Here is a 15,169-nt window from a genome sequence, read left to right on the forward strand (position 1 = left end):
GATTGCCTGTTTCTTAGTATGACTGCTGCAAACGGAGAACCTTCCTGAGTTAAAAATACACAGCATGGAACGGTATATGAATGGACAGCAGACAGTTAGGAAGTATCATTCTCTGTACTGTTTTATACTCGATAGAATTTCTGTAGTCGGGTCATGGTCATTAACTTTTCCGCTGCGATTCTACCCTTACTCGTTAACAAACGATTTAAGAAACACTGTTCCGAGGTCGTTTCTGTTATAGTGTAGGGTGCCTGCTGGACAGTATTTAATCTGAATAACGAGATTCCCAGGCAGGTTTCCAACACTAAAATGAGGATCCAGAAAGACTGGGATTTATATAAGCGTCTAGTAGTTCATTCAAGACAAAATCTTGTGTTCTTAGATTTACTCTGAGAAGTAAAGAGCAAACTGCAAACATCAAGAGGCGTCGTGTTTTTTCGCCCAGAGGTACCTCTTAGATAAGGGGGCCCCAGAGTGACCGCAATTAATGGTTCTTTTAAACAACTTATATGAATACAATCAAGTGTGTATATTAGAGAGAATAGTCAAGAAACGGAGGTAAACAAATATAACAAAGTTTATTGTGTACATCTTTACAAAGTCTTTGTTGACAATCAGTTAATTGATTACACAAGTATTAAAATAGCTCAACTACTCTTCATCAATTAACAAATGTGGGTTACATGTGTAGCATTCAGTTTGTGTTCTTCGTGTATCCTTAGAATACAATCATTCCTGGATCTCAGAGGAAACATAAGGCTTCAAGCTATTATAGTGTTTGGGCGTTTGTGTGAGGTTGGCTAGTGAACTTAATAGTGGCTATAATAAGATTTTTACTGATGAGTAATATAACTAATAGCTCCTGGCATTTAAACATAGTAAAATAGATACTTATCAGTATGTATACTTATGAGGAGGAATGTGAGCATGAGACATAAGTTATTGAACGAGATGGAATCTATTGTGGGATTGGTTAGGTTAATTTGCCGTAATAAACTTACCAGAACAACTTCTGGATGGCTTCAAGGATTCAGGTACCCAGTTATCTTTCTTCAAGAATACTGTTATCGACATCTCTTCCTTCCTTTCTCTTGCTTCGGTTTAATCTTCAACGACTTCCGATTTTCGTGTGGCTATCACTCTGACTACTATGGGAAGATTCTCTCTTCACAGTTGCCTCACGGATCTCCGTCCGATCTCTGCATGTCAAACTACATCTGTCTAAACTCAAGTCATCACCGTCCTACCCCCCTTTCCTTTTCTCCTTTTAGTATAAATAGCCCCCCCCCCTTTTAGGAATAGGGAAAATGGTATTGGCTAAAAGACCGATTTAGTGGGGGAAAGGAAAACCATTGGTTTCTTGTCATTGATGTGTGACGCAAAATAAAATGGAATTACAAAGAGGTGAAAGAGGAGCTTTGGCACTGCATGGGGGTTAATGTGTAGACTGTCCAGCGTTACTCATCAGTTCCAAAAGTCTATGAATTCTCCTCAATTACCAGACTACAATAGTCTAGTAGCAGTTTCTAGTTCATATTACACCCAGAAATATGTTTCCTAATCGGCATTACTCTGATATCTAAGCTGAGAATCACAGCCTTTTTCACCGTTTACATGAAACAAACTTCCGCGATGTTCGTTCTTCGCGATCGAGTGTCGGTCTCTTGCTGAGAATTGACCTGAGTCATATCAATGGGATAGCATCTAGATTGTCGCCCACCCATTATGGCATCAAGACGGAGCAGTTGAAAATAGCTCTTACGCATGGAGTAGCAATCGCTCTCAGCATATATCAGTGGCAAAAAATATAGTGTATGGAGTGTATACCGCCTTTCTAAACTGGCCACAGAGTTAAAAATGTTGATATTTTTAATAACACTGTTACGTAAGCAGTCGATATAACGAATTACAGTGGTGTTAAAAAAAAAAAAAAAAAAAAAAACCTGCATCACCTCATTTTTGAGATTGTTTGTCATTGTACTGGCAACTGATCTTTTAGAAAAAGCTGAAAGTACATAAATAAGTAATAACAATACACAAATGAAACTGTTAATTGCAGAAAAATTTACTTTTATGTCTTATGGGTAAATATACAATGAAATAAGTACTTTTCTCCAAAATAACAGCATGTTACTTATGGTTCATATAATAACGAGAACGTTGTGAATGCAGTCAATTTTGTTTAACGGAAACGTGAATGGGAGATTCAACAGAGTCCCTAATTATTGCAAATGCAACAGCCTATGAAGTGTCTTTCACATCAAGAACGAATTGCAGGGAGGTGGTGCTGCAATTATATACAGAGCAGATAACTTTTTCTTTGTTAAGAAAGCAAAAGCCTTTACTCGTGACAGTAGTTATGTCTTTAATTAAATTCCACATTAGTACATTATGATCGCTGCTATCCAGAGGTCTTTTACCTGCTGTCTTTTAATGTATGAATAATCAGTGCTGATAACCAGATGAAGAGTATTGCTTCCTCTTGTTGCCTCTTTAACATGCTGCTGTAAAAAACAGTCATCCAAGAAATTTACCAACCATGAAAAACTGATGTTTTAACAACTTCTTTTAGGGTTGGCTTTACGTATGGGCATATAGGATAATTGTGCGAATCTCTAGACTGATAGAAATTATGTTTGGAATATTCGTGTCCTTTTCTTGCCCTGGGCTCGCAATAACTATCATTCATATCAAGGTGGAAAAGTAACAGGATGAAAGAATATATAGGACATTTTCTCAATTCCATTGTGATTTCCCCAGAATTTATGCACTAATAGCTATAACGATCGGCTATGTGTGGTTTTTTCCCCAGTGTTTTTTTTTTTTTTTTTTCTTTTCTTCAGCTGTTTATAGCCGGTTTTCAGTGTATATGTTACTCTTTTTATATTTCACAGGGAGAGCAAGAACGTCTAGCCAAGGTGAATCGTGATAATAAAATCCTTTTGGATAAGATTGCTTGTGTTATGCGTGGCACAGGAAGTTTTCCAAATCGCAATAATTACATTCCAAAAAGGTAAGCATGTCAATTTTTGTTTTTTCATCATTTTTATACGTTTTCTGTATTTTCGTTTCTGTGCACTAGTTACTTGGATCTACAGGGTGTTTCAGTTAAACGTTTCAGAACTTCTAAGAGGGGTAGGGTACATCCTGACAACTCGAAATCATATACCAATGGGCAGAATCGAAAATTCCGAGTTTAGTGCAGGGAATCTTAATTTCGCACAAGAACGCCAAGTTAGTAGGATGGATGATTACACGAACGCAGAGTTAGCCGATATGCATTTGGCGTACGGGGCTGCAAATTGTAGTGGGCCAGCCGCACAGCGTTTGTACGCGGAACGATATCCGACGAGGCGTATTCCCAGTCATAATTTCTTTGCAAGACTGCACCAGAGGTTAGCTGAGAGAGGTTCATTTGAAAGAGCTGACAGGGACAGGGTAAGAACAGCACGGACTCCAGCCGTCGAACAGAATGTGCTGCAGCATGTACAGGGGAATCCAAGAACGAGTACACGAAGTCTAGCAAACGCAGTCGGGGTTTCCCATTGCAGCGTCTGGAGGATTCTCCGAGAACAAGACATGCATCCGTTTCACGTGCAGCGTGTCCAGACACAGCAACCGGAGGATTATGCACCTCGTATTGCTTTCGCACAGTGGTACCTTGGAAAATGTGCTACAAATCCCCTTTTTCCTGCTGAAGTGTTGTTTTCCGATGAGGCATCCTTCACAAGGGAAGGAATTTTCAACACGCATAACGACCATATCTGGGCGGTCGAGAACCCGCATGCAATACGACGTCGTGCAGCACAGATTCGATTTTCGGTCAATGTATGGGCCGGTATTATGGGAGATCACCTCATCGGACCTTACCTGTTACCGTGTCGTCTAACCGGACCTATCTACTTGATCTTTCTGCAGCAAGTATTGCCACAAATTTTGAGAGATGAACAGATTTCTGCATCGACGCAACAGACAATGTGATTCCAACACGATGGAGCCCCTGCCCATTATAGCGGAGATGTTCGTAACTACCTGGATGTCACATTTGGTCAACAGTGGATCGGACGTGGTGGTCCCGTGCGTTGGCCTGCTCGGTCACCCGACCTATCATGTCTTGATTTTTATTTCTGGGGTCATATGAAATCGCTAGTTTATGACACCCCTGTTGACAATGCTGAGGAGCTGGTTGCAAGAATCGCAGTAGCTGCCGAAGAAATTCGAAATTCGCCTGGAGTATTCCAGAATGTTCGGATGTCCATGCGTCGGAGATGTGAGGGGTGCATTGTAGCCCGTGGAAGAAACTTCGAACACTTACTTTAATCCATGTACTTTTTGCTTCTTTTCATGTATTATTAAAACTATTTCTCACTTACGGTCTCTTTTCTTTATGGTGCTTCTGTGTACAACACCCCTTCAGGAAAGCATTTCCGACCCCACATTGCTATATGATTTCGAGTTGTCAGGATGTACCCTACCCCTCTTAGAAGTTCTGAAACGTTTAACTGAAACACCTGTATACTGTGACGTGTGGGTAGGTGGGGAGAGAGTGGATGAACTGAATTCAAGCTGTTATATTAGGGCCACCCGAAATTTCTCACATATACCCAATTTTATGTATTATGTCCTGTAAATTGCATGTGTTCTCTGGTCGATTTGCCTTTTTGTTGGACGAAAAAACTCCAGTTTTCAGGAGAAAAACTTTGCTGTCTACGCCTGACACCGATTAACTCACAGAGTGAAGGTGCAGAGTGGATGGAGTGCTTCGCGAGAAATTCTTGAATGGAAAGCTCTGCGTGTGCAGTGGCATTGTTATGATGCAAACGTCAATTCTCTTGAGGTCTGCCGTTCCATCAGTTTTTCCCGAACAGCATAACGCAGTCGTGTGGAACTGTGCTGTAGTATATGTGATTCACCCTTTGACCATGCGGGACAAATTAATAAAGAACGATACCCTGTGAGTCACATATACGATAAGCGTGATCTTCATATTTGATCGTGGACCTTGGAGAAGACCGATTCCTCCACTGAGAGGACTGGGTCTGTTTTTTTCGGGTCATCGTCATACCTGCGATTTATCACCAGATGGTGAAAGAAACAAGAAACAAAGTGTGGATCAGCAACAACACGTTAATGGAGATCCTGACATACGAGAACTTGCCGAGCTTTATAATCATCAATGAGGCATATACTTGGTTGAAACGTGTCTTATTCCCAAATTTTTTGTTTAAATTGATTGATATGTTTCATAAGAAATATATAAATAACTTACCCCATTGATCACTAGCGTATTCGCAGATAGTTAAACACCAGTCACTCCTGATCGCATCACGAACACGAGCTACTGAATCATTGATTTTTGAAGTTGAAGGGCAGCCAGAGCGAAGGTCATATTTGACAAACGGCCCTCTATAAACTTCGCGAACCTATGAAAAGTCTTCGAAAGAGATACATCTTCACCGAAAGCTATAACTGAAACCCACGAAATGTTTTTAACATTTCGTGGATTTCAGGTGTAATCAAATGTTTTTAACTTTTCGTAAGTTTCTGTTTCGTTTCAAATTCTTCTTTTTTTTCACGTGCCTTATCCGGTGCCCCGGACGTTGGCGATTACTAAGGAGAAAGCATTTCTGTCTTCTGCTAGTCTGAGCAGTCCTCCTACCAATCCTCGTTTGCCTTCAGCCTTGCCTTTTATAATCAATTGAGGTAGACGATATTTCTCTTCCCGCAGAATAGGGCCGAGATAAAAGATTGTCTTACATTTGATGGTAGTTATTAATGTCCTTTCTGTTCTTGCTCTGCCGAGGACTTCGTTGTTATTTACTAAGTCCCTCCATGGTATTCGCAACATCCAGCAATGTATCCACATTTCGAACGCCTCTATTCGGTTTAGGGAACCTGCTTTAACAGTTCATGCCTCGACATCATATAAAAGTACAGACCTGATGTAGTATTTCACAATACGTTGCCTTAATTTCAGTTTGAGGTTGTCATTACAAAGAAGTGACCTCATTTTTTTTGAAGGTTGCTTTGGCGATTTCAGTGCGACTTCATATTTCTTTCTTGGGGTTTAAGTTCTCATTCTCTGGTGTCGCAGAGCATGAGAGTGTCGTCCGCATATTAAATATTGTTTATGACAACTCCATTGGCTTTTACTCCCAGGTCTACACCTTCGAGCGCCTTTTTGAATATTTTGTCGGAGTACAGGAGAGGTGAAAGGATGCAGCCTTGTCGAACTCCTTGTTGGATATTGATGTTGTTTGTTCTTATTCCTCAATTTCTGTTCCCAGTAAAGATTTCAGATTAGTTTAAAATTGTTTCAAATTAGTTTTCCTAATTTGAAACAAAATTGATGCAAATTCGCTGCCCACTAAAATCACTCCTTTTAAAATGCGCCAGACACACAAAACACATATGTATTTACTTTACGCTAATCAGACCGACTGCAGATAAACCAGTGATTCATGCGTTACTCTCTACATGAGTCACTGAACACGTTGCAGTGTTAAGTAACTCGATACGACGCGGCAATTTCAAGGTACAAAATCAATCCTCGGACTTTTTGGTAACACCTCGTATGGTAAGAGAAGACTGCTGTCATCGTAGGGTTTTTAAGCGAATCACAACTTAGGTCATATTGCGCCGTATATAATATACCTGTAAACTTGTGTTTGTTCTCTGGTCGACTTGCTGTTTGGAAAAAAAATAATAAATAATAAAAAAAAATGTGGTCGTCATGCTGTTTGCTAGACGAAAAACCTTATTCCGGGAGAAAAACCTTGCTACCTTCGCTTGAAACCGACTAACTCATCCACGCTGTGTAAAAAAAAAACATTAAAAATTAGTCGCGATTCGAATGCATGCCTCTTCCTTAAGGTGTGGTGAGGACGACGACGATTATACCAACTGCTACCTATGAGAAGTTTGTTATTTGGTTTTTAGGAGCATTAGCAACTAAGGCCATATTGCTCCGAGGATATGCGGTGGTCATACCCTGACCTTTCCACATCCTCCGTATTTGGTAGTCACGGGCTCGAACTCCGGTAATAACTAATCAAGAAGCGTGTGCTACGCACTGCTGCTCCTGCCCACCTGGCTACGGAGGCCCTGTGAGAAGTACTTTTAGTCTAGGTGTGTGGGATCTAAATATGTGTTTATTTTCTTTTGGAATTTATGGATTAAATATTTCAAACCTTTGGCCATTCTGTTTTTTATAATGGTGAAGTAAGAACGGGAGCGATCACGGATGAAGTGATTGGAACATGAAACGAAACGTCTGATTTAACGGGTGGTTATAAAATAAGTTTCCCTATTCAGGAGACCCTAGTGTCAAAACGGTTAGAGTTAGCGCTGAGAAAATAGGTGGGTATGCATTTAGGGTATGGGGAAGCTATTTATAGAAGAAAAAAAAATAGTTCAAATTTCCGCCACCAGGGTAAAATGGCGCTGCACATATGTTGTCGTTTACTTCAAGATACGCTGCTTACGCAAATGACATCCTGTTAGATAAAAGCAGAAAGGCCAACGCTACCGTCAATAACCATTATGGCTCTTACAAAAAAAAGGAACCTGCTCTTTTAGTAAAACTATTCTACCAAAATAATAGTAACGCTAAAGCAGCACTACATGAATATCGGAAACTTAAAGGTTTGCGTAAAGGACCTTTGACGTCAGTGGGGCTTTGAAAACTAATAAAGAAATTTGAAGCAGCCGGGGAGTTAGGTGTAATTCCAGGCAAGGGACGACCACATATCGGAACGAAGGTTGTGGATGAAGTGGCAGTTGCAATGGCCTCCAGGTCAGAATGCGAATCACTACTAGTCAGTAGTGCAAGAGGTGTGTCAAGAGACTTGAACTTTCTTGTCTACTGTACATAAAATGCTTCGAATAATTTTAAACTGGTTCCTGTACAAGATTCATGTAGTGCTAGAACTAAAGTCTTGTGATCAGCAACAATGAATAGACTTTGCTCTACGATTTATGGCTCGTATGGAACTTGACGATACATGTGCTCGAATGATCTTGTGGTCTGATGAGGCACATTTTACTCTTCCTGGGGCTGTAAATGCACAAAACTTCCGAATATGGGGAACTTGTCGTCCATCTGCTGTGCATGAAAGACCACTACAAAGTCCATACGTTACAGTATGGTGTGGATTCACAGCAGAGTTTATAATCGGACCATTTTTCTTTGAAGAGTGGCCCCGTAAGGTGTACGGTAATTAGTGCATGGTACTGCGCTCCTCTAAGAGATCACATTATTCCCGCTCTGCAAGAAAGGCAATGCTTGGAGACCGTAGTGTTCAAGCAAGATGCCCCCCCCCCCCCTTTTTGGTCGAAAAATAAAGGACCTGCTCCGTTCAACTTTCGGAAATGATCGCATAATTTCTAGAGACGTTCCGCAGTTCCAGTTCTGGCCAGCCCGATCACAGATCTCAATCCTTGTGATTTCTAGCAATGGGGATACCTGAAAGACAGAGTTTACCGTGGCGGCATACAAACGCTTGTCGATTTGAAAGCAAGAATTAAACAGCATGTAGCCAACATCCCTAATGAGATGCTGCGCGAAGCTGTGTCGCACGCAGTCTTCCGTTTTCAGAATGGCATCTCAAGTGAAGGAAAGCACATAGAACAACATCTGCAGATTTCTAAGTTCTGATATTAAAATCTAATTCTAAGTTCAATCTCATGTTTACAGTGTCAATTTCTTCCCTGGTAGCGGAAATTTGAACTAATTTTTTTTTGTTCCACAGATTGCTTCTCCATAACCTAAATTACATACTTATCGATTTTCACAGCACTATCTCTAACGTTTTGACACTTGAGTCTTCTGAACTTATTTTATAACCACCCGGTATATCTGTATATAGTTTTCAACTGGAAGTGAACAGATATAGTAGATTTAATGTAGGCTAAAGTGCTTCATTCCTTATTTTAAAATACCAGAGCTGCTAAGAAACGATGAATAGCGTTCGATTATTGATTTTATGTTTTCAGCTTTATAAGTAGAGACGCTGCCAAAGTTAATGAGTTTATTACATGTGTTTAAGAAATCTGTTTTAACAATACATTTGCTTAATATCTCGGACATCACTTTTATAATTTTCGCTGATGTCGCTTTACCATCCTTGAAAACAAGCATTAATATTTATTGCATATTATCCTAAACGCCTTTTATCTTCACCACATCCGTCCATCTGTCCATCCTTCCACATGTAACAGAGGAACATCTAGCGGACGAATTTTCATTACATTTTGTATTTGGGCTTGCTAAAAATATTTATTGAGCTGGACCAAATTTAATTAAAATCGGACAAATAGCAGAAATCCCGAAATTATTTCTCTTTTTCGTGCAATTTGTGTGAAAAAAAGAAATTCTTAGATTAAATATAGTTTTAATGCAATATTGTTAGCTTTAAATAGTCCGTGCACTCTTTGCGCTAATCACAGAAAATTTTTTAAAAAAATTCAGTTAATTTAAGAAAAAAAAAAGTCGAACGCGCCTGAAATGTAACGCACTGTATGTGTTAACTAACTTATTATTATTAAATTTATTTTTTTATTTCAGTTTAAATCGCAGAAAACGACAGACTGAAATGATACGTCTAACTTATGAAAACCAAGTCAGCCTCCGCCGATTGCTTGATGTACATGCCGAAATTAACCACAATGAACTAGAGGATGAATTTCTGGTAATATATTTTATTATATTTTTAGGTATGTATTTTAATATAAAGAGTGCCTGCATAAAAAGATTTTTAAAAAATTAAGGTAGTGATTTGTTTAAAAAATTCTGTACCAGGTACATAATTTGTTCTACCGCTAGCATATTTAACGTGTTTTACATTTAAGTCATCGGCAGACGTTAAAAACATTTTAATTTTCAGATATTAATAAAATTCATGGATAATAATATAACGAGGTTTTTATTTTATTAATAATAATTACATATCGGTTACTGAAAGTATTGGTCTTCGATGACTAAAGTAGGATATATAATTTTTATATTTTAGTTCACGACTAAATACACCATCTATAGTTGTTCCATTACGTGTAGTATTTATCGAAAGATCTAATGACGTGTCCAAGTTGAAGAATGTTTTCATTCTTTTTTTTCCAGCCTCATAGTTTAATTGTAAAGAAAAAAATTACATTCAACCTGAAAATATCAGGCGACTTGAAACCAGATGCGTTTTCGAATTAACGCATTTCTCAGTTTCCGAAAGTTTCTTTTGTATCTTAAAACCTTAATATTTCTGTTTCCAAATTCTTTAGCTTTCCAACGATATGCTATACGTCCATATTATCCCGTTTATTACGCGAGAAAATCTCCTTGATCACATGTTCATATTTTCCACTATCCTGGAAAAACTACTGCAATTTTCAGAGGTTTGAAAGTTTTTCCTCTAGAATAGAACTCAGATGAAGGAAGCTCCATGCCAAATTTCATTAAATTTGTAACAGTAGAAGATACATTTGCTTCTGGCCGAAGCAGAAGTTGACGTCACTTCCGTAACGCTTTTCGCATGACAGTTTTTCGTCACAAAATTTTTGGAATAACGCCAGTAAAAACGTTTTAACGTCAAAAAAGGAATTAAAAGATTATACTGTATTATTGACGATTTTAGGCATTAGTAATGCATGTCAAATTCAATCGATAACTCTGCCTTCCTGTTGGCTTCAATCCCACTAATCCTGTTCCTCAAAGGTTTCTTTCCCAAGTAAATTCCTGCTTTGTGCATTTCCAAAACCATCTTTAACCTGCTTCGTGAGAAATGACTTGCGGTAAAGGAAAGATGAAAGTTGGATATGTTACAGGTTAGATGACTGAGGAATATGACAAAAAGCTCTTCAGGAAGATTGATTGGGCTAGTAAGTACGATTATCTCATTATGGGTGGCTTCAACCAACCTCTAATAGACTGGAGTACGTGGAGCAGAAATACAGTGTAGATCAGTTATGTGCAGTTCTCTTTTTCTCTGACCTTTTCCTACCAGATATAAAATATTGAATTTATTTTAGTGGCCTTTAAAACATTGCATATGAAACTTTATATGCAAAGTGATTTTTCGTATAAAGTCACTTTTTTTTTTTTACCTTACAGGTGCGACAGAAATATCGAGCCAACATCATAAGATTTCCACCAAACTGGAGAGACCTTCTGGAATTGGATCGACAGGAAAGACTTCGCATTCGGCACCGTTTAATGCGCAAGCCGTGGAAAAGTAAAGCACCCACTGTGGTAAGTTCGTATGCGGTTTTGTAGCACTGTTGCTATTTATAACAAGATCTATTTAGAGTAATTTGATTGAATAATTTTCAAGAAATATATAGTACAAGCTTGCATACGTAACATAAACAGTTGCAATTCACTGTTTCTTTGAAACAATTTTGGGGTTGATTATGGAACTCTGTATATATTTACAATGAAACTACCCATATTTAATTAAAGTATATTGCAGTGATTCTGATAATAAGATATAAATAATGAAATCAGTTACAGGAAGTAGTAGAGAATGCTAATAATTCCCGCTAATATGACGGAAACGAATTTTGGCCCTAATTGTATCCCTGGAACCCCGGGGTCTCACATCTGGTGAGTATGGGCTTGGCACACCCAGGGTCCTGAGCTGGATATCATCATTCTTCTCTTTCTTGGTGATTCCCTTCTACTTCTCTCTCTCTCTCTCTCTCTCTCTCTCTCTCTCTCTCTCTCTCTCTCTCTCTCTCTCTCTCTCTCTCTCTCTCTCTCTCTCTCTCTCTCTCTCTCAGGGTAATTCGGGATTTTTTTTTTTTTTCTTTGACTGGTGCAGCATAAGCCTTAGGCTTCCTTGCACCATATAGCTAATAATAATAATAATAAACAGAGGCCAATTTATATTTTTCATGGTGGTCCATCCACTGCGAGAGTTCTATACTTCTGACTTCTTGTCGCTCTCCCGGTGGTGGGCTTGTCGCAATGGTAGTTTTGCTGCAACCTGAAATGTGTTAGGAGAGTACTTTGAAGGTAATCACAGTCACTTAAAGACATTTATCTTATTCATATCTTATTTTACAGATTCATTTTTCTTACTTTATTCCATATATTAAATTTAAGCATAAAAATTTCTTTTCGTTTAACCAAATAAAAGTTTGTCGTTTTGAATCCGGGCAATTTTTTTGTCAGGTGGCAATTCCAGGTAGGAGTTGAAGGGGCTAAATTCTCCCTGTATGCTCAAAATAATGTTGATTACGTGATGATTAAAGTTCATTGAGTCTGGAAAACTGCTTTAGCCTCTCATCCCGCTTGAAAAATCTTGGGACTGCTACTGGCAGTGGTTTATTTAGGACTATGCACACAACGTTGCTAATAAGTGATCAGAGCAATGCATATTTAGTAATCACATTCTTCTTTTAATATCTGTAGCCTCCGCCTAGATCTGAAGCAAGTGAATCTGAAGAAAGTGATGATTATGGAGATTTCGATGATGACAAAGGACGTGGCAGATCACCAGTTGTTTCACGAAGTACCTCCCCTGAACTTTCGGAGAGGGACAAGTCATCGAAAGAAACAGGCGCTTCATATAAAGATAGCCAGAAGAAAGGGAAACCAAACAAAAAATTCAGTTTCGTTAGAAAGAAAAAATAATATTTTATGAACTAGCCATTGCTTTTAGTTATGTATTTGAAAATTACTGACACGTATTTGTCATAATTTGCAGCCACAGATTTACAATTAGAATCTCCTTTTATTATTAGCACTTCTAAAGCATTTTTGAAAATAAATTTATTTTCATTTCATACATTTACTTTTTAATCTAGTTCTACTTGTAAGAATTTCCAAATAACTTGCCAGATATATTCTAATACATTAGGTTAGGGGTCGGCAACCTGTGGCTCTTTGAACATGTAACTGAGGCTCTTTAACTTTTAGCCCATATGAAGCACAATTTGAAATGTAGTTAAGAGGACTTAAAAATCAAGGGCATGAAGTACAAGACTAAAATCCCTTAAAACTGAAATTGAAGATTTGGAGAGGAAAAAGGCTGCCGTTGCAATTCTAGACAAATGGATGGCGAAATATGAGTTGAAAAAGTCCTCGTGGGTAGTAAAAAAGTAAAGTGCAGCCATTATCAACCCACTGCAGGATGGAAGCCTCCTCAACTTTTCATGCTGAGGGAAATGGACCATAATCTGCCACGCTGGTCCAGTGCGGGTTGGCAGATCGACCGTATTCAGCAGTCAGGGTCTTGAACCCCGGTCTACTCAAAGAGCGTGTGTTATTGCACTCCCGCTTCTGCCCACTCGGCTACGGAGGCCGTTTTCGTGGTAGTACAGTTATTATAATCACCTTACTCCCCCACACCGCATGAAAACCTAAGTTCGAATTGCGCCAATGATGCGGCGAATTTTTATCATTTTTTTTTTTTTTTTTTCAACGTAGATGAGTTAGTCGGTCTCAAGCGAATTTCTTCATGAAATTTTGGTTTTGCAAAAATGAAACCATTATACCTAAATGATTTTAAATACCAGTTCTTATTTTACCCTGATTGTTCAGCATTAAATTAAATCACAGTCAAAAATTATACAAGCTTAAAAAAAAAAAAAAAGAGACGAAAAATTCGTCAACAATGTTTTAAAATATAAACTTATAGTTGTGTATTTATTTTATATTTTTTTGAATTAATAATATTCTCTGCATTTATGTATCTCTTAATTCGATTTCATCAACTTCTGGATTCGAGAACATTTAATTCAATATCTGCTTTTTAATACGAAATCTGAAAGCAGAACACAGATGGTGATTATCAAGGAACACTGCTCTTCTTGGATTAATGTTATTAGCTGAATGCCATTGGGTTCAGTTCTGCTGCCCTTGTCGGTAGTACAATTGCACAGTTGGTAGGATCGCCATACTACCGACAGCGGTTGGAAAACACTTGAGTTCGGGTCCCGTCAATGACGTGAGGAATTTTTATGCGCCTTTTTCACAAAGTGGTTGAGTTCGTTCGGTCTCAGAAGAGGGTGGCATGTTTTTACTCCCGGAAACTCGGGTTTTTCGTCCCGCAAACAGGAAACCGACCACAGAACACAGAGCAATATGGCCTTAGTCGCTGATGCTCCTAAATCCTACTGCAATAATGATGAAGGTGTAGCAAGAAAATCGTATTTTTTGTCGAGCAAACAGCAATCGACAACAGAACACACGCAATTTACAAACATATTATGCACGGAACAATATAGCCTAAGTTGCTGATGGGCCTAAAACCCTGCAAATACCAACTAATCATATATGTATTTGTAAATCACTGGAACCACCATGCGGTGAAGGGATTAAAAGATTCTATTCTGTTTGTTTGTTTGTTTGTTATTTGGTTTTTAGGAGCATTAGCAACTAAGGCCATATTGCTCCGGGGATATGCGGTGGTCATTCCCTGACCTTTCCGCATCCTCCGTATTTGGTGGTGACGGGCTCGAACCCCGGTCTAATCAAGAAGCGTGTGCTACGCACTGCTGCTCCTTCCCACCTGGCTACGGAGGCGCCTGATTCTATTCTATTCTGTTTTATAAATGCATGGTATAGCTGCATATGTGTATCAGTAATCCCAGAATTACATACCAATTAGGTGGTACTATACTCGAGATGATATAGAAGAGACCTAGCAGTCACTGTACAGTCTGACTGTCTGCACAGTGGTATCGTCAACGTCCTTCCCACCGGATGGAAAAGGCCCGGATTCGGATCCCGTCGATGACGCGAGGAACTTTAATGAGCTTTTTTCATTCCCTGGCTGAGGTAGTCAGCCTCAGGCGTAGATAGCAAGATTTTTTCCCCAGAAGCTGGGGATTTTTCATCCAGCAAAACAGGTAAATCGACCTGAGAACACATCCAATCTACAGACAGAAATACGGGTTGATGTATTGAATTACAGGTAACCATAAGGTGTAGATAGCAAGTATATAATATATATATATATATATAATAATATATATTTTATATTATTATAATATACGGTATATAGATATAATATTATATATATATATATATATATATATATATTTTTTTTTTTTTTTTTTTTTCTTGTACAGTCTGACTTGAAGTTTTCTGAGTAGTATAGACAGGCTATTGAGATAGCTCATGGGGTTCTGTCAATTATATACAGCAATTTTGCCAGCAGTGAAGAGGTGAATA

General features: G+C 38.6%; 2 protein-coding genes across 2 annotated transcripts in view; one reads left to right on the forward strand and one right to left on the reverse strand.

Annotated features, from left to right (window-relative positions):
- Nucleotides 1-5,324, reverse strand: part of LOC150087266 (centromere protein V-like) — a 46,159-nt gene extending 40,835 nt beyond the window's left edge. Inside the window, exon 1 of the mRNA XM_090371929.1 lies at nt 5,270-5,324. Coding sequence (XP_090228055.1) covers nt 5,270-5,274 — 5 coding nt within the window. The 5' untranslated portion in view covers nt 5,275-5,324. The remainder of the gene's footprint in view (nt 1-5,269) is intronic.
- LOC150087267 (sperm axonemal maintenance protein CFAP97D1) overlaps nt 1-12,661 on the forward strand; it is a 30,718-nt gene extending 18,057 nt beyond the window's left edge. Inside the window, exons 3-6 of the mRNA XM_090371928.1 lie at nt 2,895-3,013; nt 9,566-9,689; nt 11,102-11,239; nt 12,404-12,661. Of these exons, the coding sequence (XP_090228054.1) occupies nt 2,895-3,013; nt 9,566-9,689; nt 11,102-11,239; nt 12,404-12,625 (603 nt within the window). The 3' untranslated portion in view covers nt 12,626-12,661. The remainder of the gene's footprint in view (nt 1-2,894; nt 3,014-9,565; nt 9,690-11,101; nt 11,240-12,403) is intronic.
- Nucleotides 12,662-15,169: the final 2,508 nt, after the last annotated feature.

This window comes from Mastigoproctus giganteus, chromosome 4, assembly GCF_048544385.1.
Source record: "Mastigoproctus giganteus isolate SK-2022 chromosome 4, ASM4854438v1, whole genome shotgun sequence".
NCBI classification, from domain to species: Eukaryota; Metazoa; Arthropoda; class Arachnida; order Uropygi; family Thelyphonidae; genus Mastigoproctus; species Mastigoproctus giganteus.